We start from the raw sequence: 24,652 nt of genomic DNA, 5'->3' as shown, positions 1-24,652 counted from the left end.
ATATCAACTAAAGCCAAATTGAATGACACATTTATGTATTATACCATTATGAATTAAGACCAAATTTTAAAAAACATATTTATATATTATGACAAATAATTATCCTAGCTAAAGCATGCACAAATAAGTTAACTACAGAAATGTACACTAATTGTAAAACCAATTACAAGAAAGTAAATATATGTCATAAGGTACAAGAAAAAAATAAAGTTAAAATGTTTTTTGATATAAAATATATCATTTTAAAAAATAAATTTTAAAAATAATACCCCCATCAAACGAAACAAATAAGTTATCCACTTATGTATGGGGTTGATCATTAAGAAATGATATAATTAATTAACTAAAGAATTAGGAAGAAATTTAAGGAGTCCACATAACACAACAAAGAGAGCTTGATAATAAGATAGAGAGGGAAATTTGGCATTACACTATAAAAAAAGTTTCCCCTTTTTAACCTAATTATTGCTTATTATTTCTAGTCCTTCCCCTCCTATTTGTTTATCTTTTATCTTAATTTTATTGGGCATGATAAAAAGAATTTTTTTGAATATTGTAATCTTAAATAATAACAATAATATATTAATTATGATTACGTAAAGTAGGGTTTAAACATAGATAGAATGTATATAAATTTTACTCTTATTTTATAGATAGAGAGGTCATTTCTGATAGATCTCAGTTTAAGAAAAAATGACCAAAATATTTCAAAAAAAGAAATAACCGAAATACAAGAAACAACAAATAATAATAGAACAGTAACTATAACAAAGTAATATGGTTATCAAAGTGCAAGTAACAAAAAATAATAATACAAATCAAAGGATAAGAAACTGTTGAAGCAATATTATTACTAGTATGGACGAACAACGAGATAATGCATTGCTACCTGCTTTCCTAATCTGTGTCCTCCAGAACCTCCTATCTAAAGTCATATCCACAGTAAGTTGAATCATGTCATGTCATGTTTAATCACCTCTACCCATTACTTCTTGGGTCTATCTCTACCTCTCGTAAAACCGCTCATTGCCAACCTCTCACACATATACACTAGGGCATTTGGACATCTCCTCTTCACATGTTCCGAACCATCTCACTCTCACTTTCTGGTTCTTGTCTTCCACCAAAGTTACTCCTACGTTGTCCCGAATATACTCATTTCTTAAACCAAGTACATATTTAACCATTAATTTCAAATAATTTAAATTATAGCTGAAATTTATGAAATTGAAATTCAAAATGAAATTGAAGATGAAGTTGTGTTTAACTATATTTTTGGCAAAGGAGAGAAGACAACATTTTATTTGAAATTATGAAAATAAAGCTGGAAATATATTAGTATATGTTGTTTTCCTAATTTGGAATCCAGCGTAAAGTTAAATTTGAAATTTCATGATCAAACACTGATTCTTAAGCAAAATGAAAAAGTATTCTGAAAAAAAGTAACTAAATTGGGATGGCCAAGCGGGTCCTAAAGATATTTATAATGAACAAAGTTGTCACATGAAGTGTCGAAATTAAAAAATTATTAAAATTAAAAAAAGATGCGTTTCTTTTTTAAATAAATTAAAAAAGAAAATTAGATAAACAAATTAAAATTGGAGGAATACTATTAAAGAATAAAAATTAGCCAATTAAAAGTTTCTAAAATATATATCACCACCCACCATGATATTAATTTGTATGAGACAAAACATGCATTTCTACCTCAAAAAAATTCATCTATCAAGTAAAAAATTTACTATTCTTTTAATCATATCAAACATCATTTATTTTTAAATTTTAATTAAAAAAAATAAAAACAGCACTTATAATATGAAAATAGGAGGAAGTACCATATAAGGAATTTGAGTTAATTTTTAAAAAGCTTTTCTTTAATAATTTCATAGTCTCTCACCCACCCCACCCCCACCCCAAATAAGATGAAACATAGCCAGAGAATAATTTAAAAGTACAACTTAAGTCAGTGACATTAATTAGTACTATTTATGATAGATTGTACTGCCTAATATTCTCCCAAGTCTTTAATGCAAACAAGGGATTTGTACTCTCTGAATTTTCTATATAGAAAAATTAATCTAAATAGTTGTTTACCAAATTAATTATTTTAATAATAATCGATGATATGTGTATAATTTATTTGGCTACTTATGTAAAGATTTTTTTTATTTTCAACATAATAAATTCTTTTTTTATGCAAAGAAATTATTAAGATAAAATTAATTAGGTGAAAGTACTCAATTCTTATCTAAAATATAATGTTTCACAATCTTACATCATTTTGAAAGTATCAATAAAAATCTAACTATGAAATATCTCTAGTTATATATGCATTTGATTGGAGTAGATAATTCATACATAAAAAAAAAGAGAGAGAGAGGAGGTTTTCTAAGAAATTAAGACAATAAAGCGAAAAAGAATGAATGGGAGACATCGATGAAATAATCGATAAATCTGTTACTTGTATTTGATAATTAATCGATTTACGAATTGATAGGAGATTTTAATCATAAATAAATTATTTGTCTCGATTGATGAAAAAGACATTTTTCATACATTTATTTATTTTTCAGTAATATTCTTATATTTCTAAGAGACCTTTTAATACAAAAGATTATATAAATATTATTACTGTATGAATTTATCAACTCTATTATGAGATTAGTTATTTTTCTTAATGATAGATTGTTATTTACAATTTCAAATATTGTCATGGATAATAAGGAAGAAATTAATGACCCATTCAAATAATGAAACTTCCCTTTTTATTAGAAAAAACACATGAGAAAAAGAAAGGTTTTCTTGAACATTTCTATACATATCCTTTTATATATATTGGAAGATGTTTGGTATATGTGAATTCAAATATTTCATTTCACATATACCTAATTTTATCCAAATAAGAGCAAACAAACATAAAAGTTCAAGAATGAAATGTCTTTTGTTTTAACTTTAGTTGAAAACCATGTGAAGGATATGTATACTATATTTTAGAGTATATTTTTTATTTACTTAACTCTTTGTGTTATTTATAGGGAAAAGACATAATAAGTATCTCCTTTAACTATATGCCTTAATATACCCTTCTAAACTATTAATAGAGGGGGCATTACCCTTCTAAACTATTCTAAATAAAAGGATCAAAAATATTTTTAAATGATGCGAAATGAATAAAGATATCTTTAGTGAATGATTTAATCCATAAATATTTTTATTGTCAATAGTTTGGTCCATAAATGTTTTAATTATTGTTACTTAATGGGTCAAAATGTAATTTTTCAAATAATTATATTATTATTTTTTCTTTTAAACACATCCTTTTAATTTTCTAACGATGCTTTTTTTAGTTAGAAATTTTATCTTACTTCAATTCGGTAAATATTAAGAAAGAAAATTATTTTCTATTTTATTACATTTTTTTTATCAATATCTAAATAAAAATTAATGACGGGATTACTATGAGGGCATAAAATAATTACTAGGGCATTTGGATAAAATAAATATTACTTTTAAATAACCACATTCTTGTTTCTTTCTTTTAAAATTACTTTAACTAATAAATAAGTAGAAAATGATATTTTTTTTCTTCTTCTTAATCTCATTTTAACAATTAAAATAGAATAAATCCATTTATCTTTTAAACTGATAGTATAGATTATATATATAAGATCGTAGTCTGTCATAAATTTTCATTTAAACAGCAAGAAAAATAATTCACATAAAATAGAAATATTTTTATTTCTTTTTTTTTTTTTCTGAATTGAGATAAGATAAACATTTTCTAATTAAAAAAAAATCATTCTTTCAAGAAGTTTTCATTTCTGAGTGAGGAGTCATAATTGATTGAAAAGAGGAATTTTGCAAATTTTAATACTAAAAAAAAACTAGGCCAACTTAAGAGTTTTACCTAAATTAGGATTAGTAATGAATAAAAGACCCCAACTTTTCAATCCTTTTTAAATTAGAATTTTATTTTTAGGGGTAGTATCTTCTATGGAGATTTTAAATCAAATTTTATGAGACTTATTTTATTTTTATTGGGTCACAAACTTTAGTGAATGCAAGAGATCTAACATGTTAAAATCTAGATTGTATAGCCTGAGTTTTTTAAGAATTGGGTAATATACTCAAATTGATTTATATTATATATGCTATGTAGAACGTGTGTGTCTACTTATTCTACTTTATACAACTTTAACATATTATTTGGATGGTTGTTACATGGTGTATTGTTAGTATAAATACAATGTTTATTTTGATTGTTACGTAAATTCTATTGTACTGTATTGTTTAAATTCATCGTTAGGTAACGACGAAAAGACACATTTTGTGCAATGATCGATTTGGTGTGGTCGCATCGTTATGTTAATATTTTCTTCTCATTTTATATGTATTATTTAATAATTTTATTTTTTTCATTTATCCTAGTTTTTCACATTAGTTCTACCCGTATCCTACAATTTCTTGTAGATTTATCATTCAAATTATGAATATGTGCATTATGTAACGATGGAGAACGATACAATCCATTCAAATGTTGTATTATTAAACAATATTATACGATACAAAACAACACAATACAATATAATACAATCCATTATGAAATAATACATACCAAACATCCAAACAAAGATGTAAGTGTCTATTTGTACAAACAAAAAGTTGGAGAACATAAATATTAACTAAAACTATTTTTTTAAACATATTTACGTATTATTTCAAAATAAAAATCTATTATAAAAAATTATAAATAAAAAACTAAGTGACCTACAAAATTTAATTTTGCTAGGAGCTAGGCACTAGTATTACTTGACATTTTTGCTATCCACAATCTTGGTGACAACATTTTACAAAAGCAAAGTTCTTAACCACATTTTCCTCTAAAGCAATTTTATCCACAAACCATATATATACATGTCATAAAGAGTGAACCAAAAAATTCAAAAAAAAAAGAAAAGAAGAAGATGGAATTAACTACAACTTCACAGTCTATTTCCTATGTTAATCTCCAAAAAATACCATCTTTTTTCCCTTCTAGAGTTACTATTTGTTCTTCAAATTCAATTAATTTTCTTGGATTTAATTCCATAACCAAAAAGCTAAAATGTAGTTCTAGGCAATTGAGGCATTTTGGACCTATCTATGCTTCTGTGGTTGAGAGTAATTCAACTAATGGTTCAGTATCATGGGTTCTTGAATTTATAGGTATGTGTTCTTTTTCTCTTTTTTTAGCATGTAGTAGTTTTTTTGCGTACATACTGCCCTCCTCAGATTCAACTCGTAGAATTACATTATGTTGTTATTTTTGGTGGTGGTGGTGGTGTGTTAGTACTTAATAATTGTATGGGAAAAAATGGGATCAAAATTATGAAATGCTAGTACTCGCTCTGTTTTATATTAGTTGATCCATGTTAACTTGACATGTCCCTTAAGAAAGTTTTTATTAGAAGTGTATTTTATTAAATTAATATTATTAACGATGTTTTGGAATTTTATATTTGACAAGTACTACTAGTTTATGTAGTTATTTAAAACTAAGGGCACTTGATTTACTAAAATGGATAAGTGAAATGAAATAATATCGAGGTCAAGTAAAATAAAACGGAGGGAGTAGTACTTAAATGAAAAAAAGGGTGATGAATGGAATGAGTCCCATATCGGTGAAGGACGAGAACCCTGGACTCTGTATATGGCTTGGGCAATCCTTCTCTTTTTGAGCTAGTTTTTGGATGTAAATTAGGCCTAAGATCCGTTTGGTTAAAAAAAAAAATCTGCACTTAGGAATGTTGCCTAAAGGCCAATAAAATGGGTGAAAAGGTTGTGTTTTGACGGTCAATGAAGAGGGTGAAAATGACGAAAGACAATGCTAAGTGATGTCTTCCATCTGCCTAGACTTTTGGTGAGTAGAGTTACCAGGTACGAATGTTAGTAAGAGGTAGCAGATATCCGATTAAAAAATACTTGGTGGGTAGAGTTGTTAGGTATCAATGTTGGTAAGAGGCAGTGACGGGGCTAGGATTTTTAATAAGGGGGTTCAAAATCTGAAGGACTAAACACACGAACTGACCGAAGGGGGTTCGACAACTACTATATATACATAAAAAATAATTTTAACAATGTATTAATACTAATATTTTCCGCCGAAGGGAGTTCGGATGAACCCCCTGTTAGAAGGCTGCCTCCGCCCCTGGTAAGAGGTACTCGGTGAAATAGTCGAGGTGCAAGTGCAACAACCTAATCCGGACACCACGGTTACCAAAAGATAAAACGACATCTCAATCTACGTTAGCAGCTCAAAGATTGAGGCATTAGACAATCCTATGGAAGTTAATAACTTGTGAGTTAACTTCAGGGACCATACTCGGGCGGTTTTTTAGTCAGACGTTAGATATGCTTAATCAAATAATACAAGGATCAAAATCGATGACTAAAACCGATATGTTCCCTTATAGTTTGTTGTTTTTCTTTGTCCTTGACTTCATTACTATGACTCATACGCAGTGGCATAGCTACATGGTTGTCAGGTAACACAACAAGCTAGTGTAGCCTAATGGTTTCAGACGCTTGTAATGAGGGAATACTTGCGTGTTTGACTCTCACTAATAGCAAATGTTTTTTCCACTCTTTGAAAAGAGTTGTTGTTGTGCTATTTCTGGATACCCTTTGTGAAATTCTTGGTTCCACTACTGTTCATACGCTATATGTACTGCTAATTGTTGATGCTTTGAAGCAAGATAATCAATGTGTATAAGCTGCAGAGTATAGTAAACTCTAGATATGGTTAACTATACACGGAGTTTCTTAGCATTTTGTTGATGTTTAGCTTAGAGCTATTGACTTACTATCAAATGTTGAATACATCAAACTAAGGTGATGGAGACACAAGACACATTGGTTCTCCAACTGCAAAGCCGCGCTCTCTTGAAATACCTTCTGTAAGTACTATGTTGTGATGCTCTTCGTAGCCAATTTCCTGTTTCGCGTATGTCATGTATGTTAACTGCAAGTTTTGTTACATTCTTTAGGGTGCAGTAATTGTTGGACGCGTTGCTGATAAGGCAGATGTAGTCATTCCAGTGCCTACAGGTAATAAAACTGTTCGTGTGATAGCTTATATAACCTCTCGTTCTAATTCAATGCTCTCCGAACTCTGTGGGAAGTTTTCTCATCACACGACTCACCAACTTGATCTTCCGTGGGACAGTTTACTACAATTCTTACACTATCGATGCAATTTAAGTTGTTATAACTGGTTGCCTCTCTTGTTTTTTAGTTTCACCATGGTATGAATAAGACAGTTACTTATAGTTATCTTTGAGATGACTTAATAGTAAATTTCACTGTCAGTATATAGAAGTTAAACTCTTTCTGAAATGCTTTGTGTTTTTCATCTTTCGAGAATAAATTGTTGCCAAACGAAACGTTTAGTTTCTGCTTGTATCTGAAAACCTGTTGATGTACAAACAGTATCTGCAATACATGCTCGGCTGCAGAACATGGAGGACTATCTCGTAGTGACAGATTTAGACAGCACGAATGGCACTTTCATCGGTGAGAAAAGGCTTGTACCTGGTGTGGCTGCTGCTGCATTGCCTGGAAGTCTCGTGACGTTTGGTATAGTTTTTGTTGTTAATCATACATTATCAACTTCGTTTGTCTACTTCTTCATATTTTGAACCAAAATCCTAGCTCCGCTACTACTTGTTACATCATCTTTGTGAAGAAAAAGGCATACTTTACAATAGATCTTCAATCTTTCATTTCGTTTCACTGAATTTTTTTCTCTTACTTTCTTATGATTTATGAGTGGCAACACGACGAGAAGGGATCTTTCCTTGTCCATGGGATGGTTGTATTGTTTGCTCGAGTTTATCAAGTATTTAACTTATATACACTGACACGTAAACAACGTTTAAACTATCACCGTATTTTAACCTGTTGGTGTATGTTCTCAATTTTATTTTATTTTGGTTTACTAGTCTCACTTATTATGAGTTAGGTGACCTTATACACTAAAAGCTCATTTAAACTGTCAGTTCATAGAAGTTAAACTCTTGTATTGTACGTGTCAAACTTCCTACTACCCCGAGTTGATTAGTCTTTTCGAAACATTTTGTCATTCAGGGGATACTAATTTGGCGATATTTCGAGTTGCAAAGTTTGAGAAGTTGGAAACTGCTGCATCTGAAGTTGAAGAAGAGGAACCAAGTAGCACCTAAAAAGAGCCCAGAATTCCATTATCTGCAATAATTTTGTAAACAGAGGAAACATATATATATAAATGTGATTTTTTATTGAACCTGAACTTGGGGTTTAATTACGAGTTAATTCCCTAAATGATCACCCATATTTTGAGAATTGCCTTTAAATATTACTTTTTGTTTCCCATTAAATTTGTATATTAGCCTTGAATTTTGTTTTTTATTTGTTCGTCGTGTGATGGTGAGAAATTGTCAAATAGCCTTGTCCATCGTGTGTTATGTAACGTGTATTTGTGTATCTAAAAATCCTAGTCATCACAGTTCATCCCAATCCTACTTGTTTGTTAGGTGTTTTAGAGATTGCCATCATTGAACAAATACTTGACATATACTCGCTTCGTCCCAAAATAAGTGTCACCTTAGTAAAAATCACGCCCATTAAGAAATCAATAAATACAATGAGTAATTTACTAAATTTCCCTTTTTAATAAATGTCTCTTGAAAATTGAACATTATTAAGTAGATGAAGTATAAGGGTACAGTTGAAAAAACATAGTAATTTTTGTCTTGAATTCCTAAGGTGACACTCGGGACAATTGGTTTGCTAAAGAGACACTTTGGAACGGAGGAAGTAATTTGCATACCCTTCACATGCAATTAATCTTCCATACAATTGCCAATGTTGTGCACTTACCATTTGAAAATACATAAATTCGATATGGTTGGCCACACGTATAGTTGATGTCTTCACATACATCCAACTTCTGCTTTAAAAATATGTACATACACATATAGTTACAATAATAAACTATATCTACTCGATTCAATCAGAAATGGATTTTATATGTTCGCGGATACAATGCATTTTGCTACGTATTGAAAGAAGTTTAGGGAGGAAATTTCACTATATTTTGCAAAAAGGGATGCTAATACTACTTATGAAATTTTCCCTCAAAATTCTTTATATCCAATTGGATGTTAGCCCAATACCAAGTCTAGTAATCTAAATTAAAAATTAAAAATCAGTTAATACCCCTATTGGCCAACTTAATAGGAATGTCGACTAATGCACTTTATGATATTTTCATTTTTTAATTTAGGGAAAAATGATAAATATACCCCAAACTATCGTAAATGGTATGCTGATACCCTCCGTCATACTTTTGGACATTGATGCCCCTGTCATCCAAAAACTAGAGCATATATGCTCCACTCTATAACGGAAGACTAAATAGGGACACGTGGCACACTCTTATCCGCCGATATGATATTTAATATATATCGAGTTGGTGAATAAGATTATGGCATGTGTATATTCGTTAGTATAAAGGATATATATGCTCTAGTTTTTGAATGATAGGGGCACCAATGTCCCAAAAGTATGACAATAGGTATCTACATACCATTTACGATAGTTTTTTTTTTATGACAAGGGAAACTCGCAGCCGCTACCCTTTGGACGCGCACAGCATAAAACCCCCGCTCCTATGCAATAGCTTGCAAACCACATAGGAGAGGTAACCCTCACTAGGCAAGCCCGGTGCAACGAGCTCGACCCAAAAGGCAAACCCCTTGCTTTCGCTAGCAAGGGGTTTCGAACTTGAAACCTCCAACATAGAAGTCCCAAGCCCAAACCACTGGGCCACTCCCAAGAGTTGCCATTTATGATAGTTCTGGGGTATATTTATCCTTTTTCCCTTTAATTTATAATCGTTTGGGCAACAAATATGGACGAAACTATGATGCTCATTCTATCATCCGAAAAGAGGAAAAATGGAATATCTAGTCTAAAGAAATGCGTTGAGAAAGGGCAGNTGCTCTAGTTTTTGAATGACAGGAGCACCATTGTCCCAAAAGTATGACAATAGGTATCTGCATATCATTTACGATAGTTTTTATGACCAGGAAAACCCTCAACCGCTACCCTTTGGACGCGCACAAAATAAAACCCCCGCTCCTATGCAATAGCTTGCAAACCACATAGGAGATGTAACCCTCACTAGACAAGTCTGGTGCAACGAGCTCGACCCAGAAGGCAAACCCCTTGCTTTCGCTATAGCAAGGGGTTTCGAACTTGAGACCTCCAACTTGAAAGTCCCAAGCCCAAACCACTGGGCCACCCCCAAGAGTTGCCATTTACGATAGTTCTGGGGTATATTTATCCTTTTTCCCTTTAATTTATAATCGTTTGGGCAACAAATATCGACGAAACTATGATGCTCATTCTATCATCCGAAAAGAGGAAAAATGGAATATCTAGTCTAAAGAAATGCGTTGAGAAAGGGCAGATGTCTAGTCCAGGCAAATGGTAACAAAAGAATCGTCTTGCCAGAATAAAACACATATAACAGATTCAAGAGCATTCATGTTATCAAAAATCTCAAGAGTCGTAATATTCCTTCAATTTTAAGTAGCGCAACGTAGCAACAAAAACACCAACTGACAAATCTAGTCACAAATTAATTTTTACAGCAGCATATCTTACCCCCTTCTAGTCTCAACCATTCCAACTTCTTATTAGCATATATCCTGAAATTTTTGCTACAACAAGTGAGGGGAGGACAAAAAAATTGGAAATTCTACAAGCTTAATGCTAATGCAGAACCTGGAAAGATCTAGCAAGTAGGCACTGCTTGCTACCAAGGAAATCTCGTAACTACTAGCCCCCCGCCACAATTTCTCTTCAACTAAAATACCAACTATGCATGTCAACTCAGTTGGTCCCATCGGTCACTGTAACTTCAAGACAATCAAGTATCTTCTCTTTGCTTCAACATCAACACGGTTACATGCTGCATCAATGCAACTTGCCTCTACTCACTGGAAGAAATACAACATTCTCCGTGTCTACTCTACAAACTCCTGTAATCTATTACGGTAACTTCATCTTCAGGCGCATCAAGATCTTGATAGCTGCAATATTGTTTAACTGTAGGTCAGTAAAGGAAACATGGATAGTTTTTTTTTTTCAAAGAAAGCAGTGTTTATTCATAAGAAATTAAATCACATTCCATGGCATGTATTCATGTAAATGCATTTAGGTCAGTTACATCTCCATTCAAACACAAAACAACTACATTTACAGGATTCGATCAGGGATGAAGTTCCTTGAATGAAACGAAAATACAACCAAGATAAATAATCATTAGCTGCTCAGGCAATGTAACAATATGATCTTTTACAGCTCTCTTGTACTGCCTTTTCCCTCTAATTCTGAAAGTAGATTCAAAGTTGAAAAACTTCCATACCAGATGGTCATTCCAATGACTCCAGCATATGAAACACCAACAAAATGCTACAATTTGCAAATCTAAAATGCTACTCACACCTCCGGTTTTCAACTTCCTTGAGGATATTCTACATGTCGCATGGAAACAGACATACATTTTTACAAAAATTGTGGGAGTGATGTGAGTATGTCACTACAACATATAACGCATGACAACTGAATACATAACACATGACCACCAGCATTACACACTGGTACCAAGGCATACTCATTTTGAGTAGTTGTATTTTGGAAGTAAGCACTTGTAACAAGAAAAGAAAATCAGTGCTAACAGATCAAGAGGCAAGAAAACAACTTCCAAGAATTTCCAGAAGTAGCTCCGCTTTGGCAAGTTAGACATTCCTCCATATACTTTATAAGCAAAACAAGTTTTCTTGATTCTGAATCTTGCCTTGAGAACATAAACAAAAAAGGTGAACATAACACAAACTAGACTCCTTTTGTCTTTTATATCTGTCCGTCTTCTTCTCAACGTGGAACCCATGATCAAAAGTCTACTTTAACTTAATCTTCAAACATAGACAAACCAGCAGGTGTAGATTTATCTTGGACATGGCTCACCGTGACTAGTATTCACAAGAATTGCTTCTACAAAACCATGCATGAAAACAAGGCAATAGCTCCAAATTGTAGCACAAGTACCATGTAGTGTGCGTATCATGCTTTCTTCTCGTTCTTTTTTTCAAATCAAGTAAAGTATAATATTACTGATAGTAGGAAAGCTCCTATGTACAACAGGTGTACAACAAAATAGAGAATATACAGAAACATATGATTCTCTGCGAAGACACCCGATCTTCTGTACACAAAGGAACCCCATATTCGCCATTTATCAATAACATTACACTTTACTCAATCTAAAAAAAAATCAACAGAAGCTCATTAGCTTCAAAAGTCTCCTATTGATTTCCCTCCATACTACCCACACAAGTGCTAATGGTCCATGCAACAACATCCCTTGCCAACATCTTTGCTTTCGTCCTGTAAAGGCTCAATACATAATGCACCCCCTTGCAGTACCTAACAATGTCCATTGTAATCCTACAAGTGGGGTTTGGGGGAGGGTGGGGTGTACACAGACCTTACTCTTACCTTTGGAGGTAGTGAGGCTGTTTCTGTTAAGATTCTTGACTCAATAAAAACATTTTTTCAAAATAGGTTCGAAAAATACTAGAGTAAGGAAGCTATGGTGAAAATATCAAAGGGAAGAAACATACAAACAACAACATGCACAATAAGTGAGACCTGGAGAAGGCAGAGTGTACGCAACCCTTACCCCTACCATGGCAGGTAGAGAGGCTATTTCCAATAGACCCTCGGCAAAGGAAAGAAACATAATGACGGCAAAAATAGTAAGGAAACCCAAAGTAACGGAAACAACATTAGTACTAAAATTAAGATGATAGAATAATAATATTAAAATGGGTCAGTAGAAGAGGAAGCAAATTAGGTGCTCCAAAACTAGGTTAGTAAGTAACAGACATTAAAAGGGTATAATCAAATACCAAATGAAAATTACAAGCAATGTTATGGTTAGTAACTGGCATTAAAAAGTGTGAAGCATGCACAAGATATTCTAGATGAGTAGGGGATAGACAGCTAGAAGCGTTGTATTATACATGGGTTGTTTCCAACATATAGATTTTTGTTAGCCTAACAATACTTTTATGATTGTCTAAGAATTTTATGTTTATAGCTCACAGGGCGTCAAAACTTTTTGATCCAAAAGAATAAGAGACGATCAATATAGAAAATATCAAAAAGTGGAATCTGACCCACCTCAAAATATATAGTAATTGTTAACCAACACGTCGGATTTGGGACCAGTGCTATGTTAACATGGACCTCCAACCCCACTTTCCAGGGACCATTTATAAGCTGATGTGAGCCCTTGCTCACACGGCCTAAAACTCAGCCCTAGTTTTAATTCACCGCATCTTAACACCAAAACAAGACTGTGCAAAGCCTTCATTATTATCTTACATCAAACCATTCGAAGAGCCATTATCTAGAATCGGCTTTTTGACCGACATATTTTACAAGTCATCAATATACTATACCAACACTTTGGAACCCATGTTGTCTCTTCTAACCTAAGAGAAATAATTTCACTCGTGCAGTACTGAAACAGTGCAAACTTCACAATTGACCAAATTTTACTGATTCTAGTGAGATGGAACATTTGAATGATGGTAACTAGTAGTTTCACCATTAATCAATCTGAAAATAATACAATGCACAAAATACCTTCGCAAGCGACGAGGATCCTGTCGAAATCCGGGAGGTAAAGCAATTATCGGGCCTGCAGGCCCAGACCTCCCATTTCTACCACCTTCAAAAGCAGTAGGGCCTCCTTGTTCTCGCATCATTCGCATTGCAACTTCAGGAGGCGCAGGAACAAATGGACCAAGAGGACTACATTGCAGTGAAAATGAAAAAAATAATCAAAATTCAAGAGTGATATCCGAGACATGGCTAAGACCTAGGTTTTGCAAATTTAACAAGTTATGGGAAAGAATTATTTTAAGTTACCCAGCACCAGGAACAGGCATCAATACTGGTGGAGGAGCCATGTCTGAAGGGAAAGAAGCAACTGGAATCCCTTGTCCACCAAAAGTATCAAACATTTCTTCATCAGGATTTCCCCCACTGGCACCATCATTATTGGACTGAAAATCCCCAGATTGTGGATTTTCAGACATATCAAACCTTTCACCACCATTAGCACGTCCATCCCGATCTTTACGGTTCCCTCTGTCATCCTTCAGTCGGCCATCTAGCCCAGGTCGGCGCCTTAGTGGCTTCTCTTTCTGCATAGAACCAACATGCAATTAAATTCACCACTGATTGAAAGTTCTAGTAAAATGAGGACTGATTACTGCATGAGATCAAACTGCTCTTATCCAATTAATTAACATATAAAGACGGATAATGTACCTATGATACATAAGCAAGAATACAAAAAAGATAAACAGCATTGAAGCACAGATGACAAGCAATGGAACTAGCCTTATAACACGAGTGCTAACAATAAGAACAATCCAGCTGATGTGAATTCATCACAGCAATGAAGATGTCAGAGACCCAAAACTACTCAGTTCAAACCAATTATGTTAAACATCACTAACTGCCGTCACATGTGAAGGCAACATTTAGGGTTAAAACGTGCATGAACTATCAACAATTTTCTAACTGGGATGACGTGTGAGTATTTTTTGCATCCAAACAAAACTTCACACATTCTTATAATACAAGGACAAATCAATCAAAAACTTTTTAACTTCACCATTGTTAGAACTTGCTCAACAATTTTAAAAACACTATCCTCCGTTCAAAAAAAAGGAACTATCTCTGTACTAGTCTGTTTCAAAAAGAACGTCATCTTACTATATTTGGAAGCAATTTAACTTGAACTTTCTATTTTACACCTAATGACAAGGGTTTATAACCACACAAATGTTATGGCATGTTTAAAATTACAAGTTTCAAAAGCCTTGTAGCCACACAAATGTCATGGCATGTCTAAGAGCATAAGTTTCCAAAGTCCTTTTTTCCTTAAAGTTTGTACCCAGTCAAAGTACATAATTTTTGTCGCTTGTGCAAGAGTAAGTAGTGAACACATAATTTCAATAAAGTTGTCAACTAAGAAAGACCAGAAGTCCATGTAGAGTCGGGGAATTCGAACTTTAAACTTGCTCAGCTGACAGTATGCCCTATAAATTGATATGTAGGGAGAATGAGGTACTGAAGCACACTTGTCCAAACCACCAGTGCTATCAGTATATGTTTTTTCAATGACTGAAAAATCTGTTGTTTCTAGCTTCAATACTAGGTGGATATAAATGGCACGACACCATTCCTTCTCCACTTAAATACTAGATCTGGTTCAACTCATGAGATGTGCAGTGCCTACCACACATTTCGTGTTATACTACTTTTACCATTGAACTAAAGCCCTGGGGACTGGACAATAATAAGTAAAGGTTTCTAATCCATTTGATACGCTGAATTTAGAACTTTGATTTCAGTTCCATACAGCATCACAAGACTACTAGAGAGATGAAGATACTGAAAAACTTAGATACGACTTAGAGAACATGCTAAACTTACTAGTTCTCCAGCGTACCAATTCTATAACTAGTTTCTAGAAGATGGAATCAGTTGTAGCATACAATGTTCAATATCATAATGTCTATCACATAGAAAAGGTGCCAGAATCATTCGCACGCCCAAATAGAAGATCACGGATTCCAGTCTCAAAGTCTTCATCACTTGGATAAATTCAAAGGGGTCATTTCGCTAATCGCGTTATTGAAAATAATCATGATATCAAGTTACAAGTTCAATAATCCGGTGCTTGTTGCCATATTTGATTTCCTTGAGAACAATAACTGATAATAGCTATGCCAGTACCTTCAGAAAAGTGTGTAGATGACAACAGCGCCTTTCGCATTATTATTATTGGAAATTCAATCATCTCTTGTTGTCACTCAATTGTTTTCTTCTAGTATGTTTTATGGTATTATAATTTAAATCATAAGAATTTTTGAAAGTTTAGTTTTGCGTTTAAAAGAGGAATGCAACATTTATCTATGCACGAGGTTCAAAAGTTAAATTTCCTTAGACCAATGGAGCAAGGTTCAAAAGTTGATGAATAATGGACCCAAGACTCTGCCCTCTATTCATTGATCTTGTGGTTTATCTCATCTCATTTTAAATTTGGTTTTCTTTTTGTTCTTTATTTGAGCTAATTAAAACTTTTGATAACGATACATCTTATAAAGCTCTTTATTATTATTATTATTATTATTATATATTATATATTTTGATGAAAAATTAAGCTCTTTATTATATTACACTAATTATTTTATTTAATAGAATAATGGACAATAAATCAATCCACTACACCTCAATCCCGAACTAGTTAGAGTTGTTACATAAATCCTCCATATTCTTTCCACTATTGGGACAAAGATATTACAAGAAATAAATCTGCATCTAATTTTAAATAAAACAGAAACTTAGATGATCACCATATATCATTATTAAAATACCATTAACCAAAACATCTAACAAACTACAAACAAATAGCAGTCATTATTCACGGAACTAAAATCCTCTATTACAGTCCATGTATAATTTGTCCGAAAACCAATCGACCCACAAAATTAATATGACAAAACCTTAAACTTAAAGCATGTTTTTTTAGATTCTTCAAAGTGAAGACTAAAGAAAGAAAGCAGCAAAGTTCATAAGACATAACAGATGGATACTACAGCATTACTTAGTCACCATTAGAAAAAGTATGAGAAGAAGCCTGGAGTAGAAATTAAAAAGGTTCAAACACACATGCGAAGTAAGAACCCAACAAATGTTACTTAACATAAAGGAGAAATGGATAGCTTACCGGCACAGATGGCAGCATTACAGGAGTCCCACCAGGAGAATTTTCATCACTGAGATCATTTAAAGCCTTTAGCCTTGAAACTAAAAGTAAGAAGGTGGAAAATAAGATATTACTGTGTACTGCACTTACTTCATATAGTTCTGGAAATACAAATCTTCACGCACTTTAGTAGTCAGATCCACCGACAGATCAGGGTGTTTCAACTTTAAATGTTTGTGGACGAATTCAGATGCATGGAAGAGCTTTGTACAACCCTTGGCTCCACAACCATACTTCCAGCCATACTTCTCATCCCTAATTTTACGGACATAGGGATCTAAGGCTTCGGCAGCAACAGCATCAAGTTTTTCCTTTGCAGCCATTACCTCCAAAGGATCCTTCCCCTTCAGCCTGTCTTGCCAATGAGAATCTACTTTTGTTTCCCACTCTGCTCCATTGCTTGTTGCATCAGAAGCCTTGCCGTCCACTCTCACATGCCGGAGACCCTTAGCTTCATTTGTCTCTGCCAGGCCATAATAATCTACCCCATGAATGCGCCACAGATAGGTTAGAAGTGTATCAAGTAACTCAGTTCCCTCAAGACCTTTTACTGAAGTTAAGCCCCTTATGATAATAACTGGGCCTGTGGAGCCATGAGACTTGTCTCTGCTTCCCCTATCATTATCAGACCGAGATAATATGTTATCCTCTATTCCCTTCTCCGAGTCAAGCTTTCTCACAAGTGCCTGTGCTTGTTCAACATCAATCTGGACTCTTCTGGGATCAGAACTCACTAGGTGAGCCTTTGGAGCAGCTGAAAGTAAGTCAGGGTCTTTAGTGGGTCCCCTCCCATGCCGCCTCCTTTTGCCATTTTCATCTGCTTCTTCATCGGAATTTGGTTCACTTGACTGTCCTGATTTGTTTGTAGGAGGAGGTGTAACACCAGGACCTCTATTTATGCAAAGATTTATCACTTCAGCAAGCAGGACATTATTTCATCTTGCATATTCCATATATTAAGAACAAACTGATCTTACATGTCTAGAGTTCCACTCTGCAAATCAAGTAAGAAATCCTTCGCCGATTTCCTTGCAAGCTCATTCCTCCTACAGGAAATAAGACGGAAAGGAAGACTTTAATAGAACCAAAATCATACACCTGACTAGAACAATAAGTAAAAGGTCTAAAAGCAGTTAGTCCAAGTAACAAACAAGAGCATCTCCAAAGCTATCCCTACGAAATTCTGTGCATGGCATCAACATGTACCTTTCAATAACAGAAATTAAGTTTGATGGATGGTATTTGTCTTTCAACCTGCATATACAAAGAACTTCTATTAGAGAGCTCAAACAAATAGACATAGCAGGACAAGTTAGGTGAGCTGGAAGTGTACCATTCTTCATCTTTATGAGCGTTAAAATAAGCTCTTTTTTGTGCTTCTATGTACCCAGCCTTGTATTCTTGGTACCTGCATATACGGAGAATTAACTCCATTATTTTGCGTGACATATTTTTACACAAATATGAGAGAATGTACTCAAAACAAAAAAAATAAAAATCTGCAAGTTATACTGAGGCCAATAAACTAAGCTTAAATCGACACATCTAAAGAACAAGATATCATCTTGGTTTCAGTCTCACCTGCGCTCAGCTTCAGCTGGCAAGATATCATCTTCAAGCTCCTGAATGAATTGCTTATAAGACTTCAATCCCTCTCTGCAACATGTTCAAAAGAGTGCATTGATTATTTAAACCAAATGACAGCCCCATCTCAAAGATTTTAAGAAAGACTAATGAAATAATACAGGTCCCAGATCATTTTCATATAACAATTCAACTGAAAGCAAATCACACAAAATTCGTGGAGAAGTCTCATATTCTCATGCATAAAGGTACTATTTGGTTGAATGGAAAAGGAAAAGGAGGATGAGAGTTAATCAACTGGCATTTAATGAGGGAGAGGATCACATTTACAAACTTTGTTTTGTTAAAAAAGAGACACCCCTCTGGAAAAGTTATATTTTGCAAGGGGATTAGGGGAGGGGGTAGATGGTAAGTAGGTGTTTGTGTAAGTTGTTACCACCCCACATTCGCCTGTTTGGATGAACTTGTAACTTATGGCTTTTGGCTTTTTTTGGTTATTTTGGCTTAAAAACAAGTACTTAAAGCCACCTTTTTATTTACCCAAACACTACAAACTGCTTAATGGCTATATTGGCTTAAAAGCGCCTAAAATAAGCCACAATCCAAACAGCCTCTTTCTATTTTACTTTCCTTTTCCATCCAAGCAGACCTGCAAAAAAAAAATCGTTTCTTTTTCTTTTCATTTTACCTCAAGCCACTTTCTTGTAAAAAACCATTTTCTTGTTACATTCTTGATGCCCAACTAAAAATCAGAGACACAGAATTCATTCATCATAAACATGACAAAGATAACATGGGAGCAAGCACTTCCACTCAAATAATAGCATTCACCATGCAGCTGAGCTCGTTACTTGCAAACTAAACACCTTCTATAGGAATGTATAGGACTAACTTAATTAGACGGGCTCTTTTACAATCATAGAAGTTGCAAGGAGGTGTAAAGGCAGAACCGAGAACATTGGAAAGAGAAATGATATATGACACAAACGTGTACCTTTGATTGTTCCCTGCACCAAAAGTATCTGCAAATCCTCCACGACCAGGTCCCCAGTCTAGCAAAAAAACAAATATAGGTCAAAACTCTATCCCTAGAAATGCCAAGCGCCACCAGAAATTTGGAGCAAATAATTTGATCATAAATAATAGTACTAGACTAAAGCTAAGAATGGATAACTGAAGTCAAATCAACCAGGCTGCACCTAAAAGACCATCAAAAAGTTCAAATATGAACATTTCTCCCTCAAGTTTGTTGAAGACATAAGTGGATTATAAGGGAACCATATAAGGCCAACAAACTAAAGGGTAAAATCAGCCAACTAACAATCCTATATAGCAATGAATATTTACATGGCGCACACTAAAAATACATATTACTCAAAATAAAAGTTTAAACTTTAAATAGCAGAAATACTACACATTTAACACTCCCACTGATAGCCGATACTCCATGAGAGTAAAATATAAATATGAGACTGACCACCTCGATAGCCACCTGACGAGCGTCCTACAAATCGTCCATGATGCCTCTCATCAGGATAACCAGGTCTACCCCCCATCTCACGGTCATAACCGCCTTGATGGTCATAACCATATCTGCAATATCAAGAAGTTTTCGTAAGAACCATCATAAGAACACTTGCAAAGATAATTCGACAACAGAAAAGATCAAATTTGTAAATGCAGGGAAATCATAAGGACAATAATTATGCTAAAGGACAAATGCCATGAATAAAGAGCATGAATAATAAAGAAAACACTATGAATGATGCTACTTTGGACGACTAGAGAAGTGTGCAAATAAAGACGAGAAAAAAGGGCAAAAATTCATTAGTTTCCTCATTTATATTTTTATTCTTATTTAACAAATAAAACGGTTGATCACGCTTTTATCTACTCCCACTCTGTGTGTGTCATTCTTTAGTAAGGACTCTTCCATTGCACAAAATAAACTTGGCAATATTTGAGAAGTGCAACTCAAAAGGTCAATACAAGGTTGGGAAATGGATCTGTTCGCCAGAATAGAGAGGTTCACCATTGATGCGAACCTACCTGACAGGGGAAAAAAGAACATTCTCACAGTGAAAGAATGCTACAAGCAGATCTGTATCCTGAATAAGGTTAATGACCTCTGGTCATGGAAGCTGATACGGAAAACTAAATTGCCCACCAAGGTTATATGCTTCAATTGGACTGCTCTAAATGGAGCATGTTTAACACAAGACACCCTCATAGAAAAGGCTTCCACCAGTCAACCGCCTGGAGAGTGTCAGTCACTTCATTCCTACATTGTCCCGTGGCCACTGACCTGCAGAATATGTTCTACTGTATTTTTGGTTTGAATTGGGTCATGCCACATCATATGAGAGAGGCTTATAAAAGAAGATGGAGTTCACAGAGAGTTGAGAAGGCCATCAAGAACATCTAGTTGATGATTCCAGCATTTACTTTTTGGTGTTTGTGGAACGAAAAGAACCAAACATGTTCTTATGAAATTCTCGACTCCAAATGACTCTCTCGAGGCCAAATGTTGCATATCCTTTTTTGCTGGTTAACACCTGTAATTAGCACTTGCTAATATTTGAACTTTCTTAGCTCCCTAGTATGGACTGACACAGTGTAACGGGGCAAACAAACTCTTTTACATGTACTTCTCTAGTTCTCTGTAATTATGCATCTAATTGATGGCTTTTCAATTGAAATACCACTACTTCCGCAAAAAAAATTACCATATGTCATTGAATGCAACTATGCAAGAACTCATAACAAAGAGTAAGCTAGAAAAATGCAAATAGACGATTAATAACAGTTTTTTGTGTTCTTGTTTGATTTCCCTAACATCAGGAAACTTGCACCAAGCCACCAACATATCAAAGGTTGCTGATAGATCTAACGTACTCCCTAATCTCTAATTTAATGTTTAAAAACCTAAGAAAGTGAATGGCTTTAGCTTCAGAACAAAATCTGGTAAGTTAAAATGATGTTGACCAATTTGGCTATAAAGGTTATAAGGTGATTCCAAGATTGTTCTGCAATTCTTAAGGAAATCAGCAAATAATATGCATAGCTCCCAGATTCTACAGCGGTGAAATAACAGCTTGGTAGGATTTATTTTCCTTATCACCAGTGATCTGAGTGAGGGTTCCTAAAGTGTAACATCAACCAACTTTCTTGAAAGCTGCAGCAGACCTAAATTGGAGGAATTGCAACTTAACTTACAGTCCATAAAATCCTTTTATTTCCTACAATTAGTCTGTTATCACTGATCTTGGGCTCATAGGGTTTCCCAAGCAACATTGAGTGTTGTCTACGTTTTCTAAAGCTTAGCACTAGAAATTACTTAACCCGGGTCCTTTACTGTTCACCTGTGTAACCAGCAACATATTGCAACCCTTGTTAGACAGCACTGTGTTAACTGCAAGTAGAGTTTTAAGAACTCCTAAAAAAATTTAAAAAAACAGCAATTCGTCATCCCAAAGGCATGGATGGTACTCCTTCATGTAATTATGCAAACAATTATGTGATCCTAAATGCTTTTGAAGCTGTATCACGACACCATGTTAACTGGTCAAAAGCAGCTTGTTTAAAGTTAATCCAGTCCAGAATATGCAGGTTTTGGCTACCATTCTTGGGTGTCCAATAGGTCTCCCCACAGTGTACTTGGGCATGCCTTAAGGGGCAAAACAGAAAGCAGATTCTATTTGGCAAGGTGTGATAAGGAACTGTGGAAGGAGATTAGCTAAGACGATAGAGTTTTGGATTCCATGACATCTTATATTACGTCTCTTTTTCCAATACCTTCAGGGTAGGAAAAAAAGCAAGAACTTCCCCCAAGTCAAATGGAGTACCATCACATCAATCAAGAAAGAAAGGAAGGAAGGAAGGAAGGAAGGAAGGAAGAGGATTAGGGATCAAGAACTTGAGAACACAAAATATGAGCCTTTTGATGAAATGGTTATGCAGATTTAATTCGGAAGACAGTGCACTAGGGAAGAGGGTAGTCACATTGAAATATTTTCAATTGAATGAATGGTATTCAAATATAGAAGCCCTGCCAAAGGGAGATGGGAGTTTGGAAAACAATCAAAGCACTATGGCACAGCTTCCCCCAGAAGCTTAGTTATAAAGTAGGAAGAAGAATCTCCTTCTTGCTACCATTTTGTGCTTAATACATCCAATTTGTTAGCTTCTCAAGAAAAAAAAATTTGGAACCTCACAGAAACTACTTTTTTCAGGAAATATGTGCATTATACGAGGGACCAAAACTGGAACCTCACAGAAGCTACCTTTTTCAGCTTAACACCGCTGTTCTAATAATACTGAACCCTCAAAAAGCCCAACCTTAGGTAACCTTTGTCAGCACCTAAACATTTTCATAGTAATTTCTTAGGGTAAATGGGCAATGCCCTGGAAAGTATACTGTATTCCTGTTGCATGCACTAATCTAACACACTGATGGATCAACAAGTGCTGTATTTCACCACATTTATTTTTATTATAGTATATAATTTCCTACTACTTCTTCCTTTCATAACCCAGGTCCCAGAAATCTACTATTTTTCAGCTTGAAACAAGGTGAATCATGAGTTGCTCCTCTACCATTCTCCACTTAATTATTTATGTAATCCTACTACATAACTATAACAGCCATAGCTAAGCCTCAGTATCAACCTAACTGGGGCCATCCATAAAATTTCCTACTGGTTGGCAAATCGACTGATAATCGAAGATTTATAAGAGAATTTACAATCATATGCAGCGAAAAAGCTTCGTAATTTACCTTCGATCGCCGTGCCCGAAGCCACCTCTAGGGCTTCCACGGCGTCCATCATAGTCATCTCTACGCGAACGCTTATAAGGTGGAAATGGAGGCGAACGGCGGTGAGGAGGAGAATATCCACCACGTCGATCACGATAAGGAGGAAGAGGAGGAGGAGGGCTATGGCTAGGCCGTCCACGTTTGTAGTCACGCTCTCGACCAGGAGGAGGATGAGGAGGAGAACGGTTACGATCGTAATAGTCTCCACGACCACCTCTACGATCAAAATCCCTGTCATCCCTCCGTTCCCGTGAATCTCTATCACGGCCGCGCCTCGGCGGCGGAGGAGGAGGTGGTGGAGGAGAAGATACCGGTGGCTCTTCGGCCGACTTGTTTGGATTTTCCTTGCTTCGTTCACGGCGGCGCTCTAAACCTTCCGCCGGAGCGTCCATTACCTCAGCCATGGGCGGTGGCGGTGACGGTGGCGGGGGAAATCGTCGGAAAGAGAAACCCTAGCTCAGAGTGCAGTGTTGTTTGTAGATGTGGAAATTAGGAGTGACAAATGGAGAATTGAAGATTGGTGAGGGAGTGGAAAGTAAATATCAGATTTTTGAGTTTTAAGGAGATAAAAGGCTTTCGTGACACCCCAAAAGTATTCTTTAATTACTTAGTTTCCCACATAAAAAGATGATTTTGATTTTTACTCCCCTTGTTTTTTCTATTTCACTTCTACTATACAATTTTAAAATTTGTCCATTTGTTGCGTTAAAAGTAGTTTTGGAGTGTTCGGATAATAAATTTTAAAAATGTTTAAAATCACTTAGTTATAAGCTAAAATGATAAAAATAAGTCAAAATCATAACTTATGATTTTTAGCTAAAAGTTGAAAAACAAAGTACTTGGTACTACGATCATTGGGAGAACAATACCTAATTCTGAAGATGCTCCAAAATCTTTTCAATTACTCGTTCGAAAACTACGATCTTTAGCTCTAGAATTGAATCATTTCCTTGTATATGAGAAGAACTTTCAGATTAATATGAAGGACGTTTAATCGAAATGAATAATATTTTTTCTTCTATGATTGATCGATATAAATATCAATAGCTCTAAATTGGATTAGTTTCTCCTCAACAAATAAGTGATTAGGCCACAAAACACTGTCTAATGAAGAGATAGTTGGAGAGATAACAAAACCCCGTACTTTTCATTACAAAACAAATAAATCGGAAAAGGATGGATTATTTTATGAAAGAATTTTTGGTCCTATAAAAAGTAAAATTTGTGCTTATGGAGATTATCGAGTAATCAGAGATAAAAAGGAAGACATATGTAATTTTATTATTACCCTTATATATAAGCCAACAAGTGTTGTA

The 24,652-nt window shown here is 34.6% G+C and overlaps 2 protein-coding genes across 3 annotated transcripts; one reads left to right on the top strand and one right to left on the bottom strand.

Annotated features, from left to right (window-relative positions):
* The first annotated feature begins 4,937 nt into the window (after window positions 1-4,937).
* LOC125873719 (uncharacterized) lies at window positions 4,938-8,292 on the top strand. Its single transcript, XM_049554591.1, has 5 exons — window positions 4,938-5,205; window positions 6,871-6,935; window positions 7,026-7,086; window positions 7,468-7,614; window positions 8,125-8,292. The coding sequence occupies exons 1-5, from the start codon at window positions 4,965-4,967 to the stop codon at window positions 8,217-8,219; spliced, it is 609 nt and encodes a 202-aa protein (XP_049410548.1). The 5' UTR covers window positions 4,938-4,964; the 3' UTR covers window positions 8,220-8,292.
* Window positions 8,293-10,535: 2,243 nt separating this feature from the next.
* On the bottom strand, window positions 10,536-23,861 carry LOC125866290 (serrate RNA effector molecule). Of its 2 annotated transcripts, none has more exons than XM_049546631.1 (12): window positions 23,298-23,861; window positions 19,998-20,113; window positions 19,515-19,572; window positions 18,518-18,592; window positions 18,270-18,344; window positions 18,143-18,190; window positions 17,914-17,982; window positions 17,027-17,827; window positions 16,898-16,946; window positions 14,023-14,300; window positions 13,738-13,905; window positions 10,536-11,114 (listed from the first exon to the last, which is right to left on the bottom strand). In XM_049546631.1, the coding sequence occupies exons 1-12, from the start codon at window positions 23,738-23,740 to the stop codon at window positions 11,054-11,056; spliced, it is 2,241 nt and encodes a 746-aa protein (XP_049402588.1). In that variant the 5' UTR covers window positions 23,741-23,861; the 3' UTR covers window positions 10,536-11,053. The 2 variants fall into 2 exon arrangements, with proteins under 2 accessions (XP_049402588.1, XP_049402595.1); XM_049546638.1 differs by having other exon boundaries at window positions 20,001-20,113.
* Between the last annotated feature and the right edge of the window lie 791 nt (window positions 23,862-24,652).

This window comes from Solanum stenotomum, chromosome 1, assembly GCF_019186545.1.
Source record: "Solanum stenotomum isolate F172 chromosome 1, ASM1918654v1, whole genome shotgun sequence".
In the NCBI taxonomy this organism is placed as follows: domain Eukaryota; kingdom Viridiplantae; phylum Streptophyta; class Magnoliopsida; order Solanales; family Solanaceae; genus Solanum; species Solanum stenotomum.
Note: the sequence above shows the minus strand (reverse complement) of the source record. Positions and strands in the feature narration are given on the sequence as shown.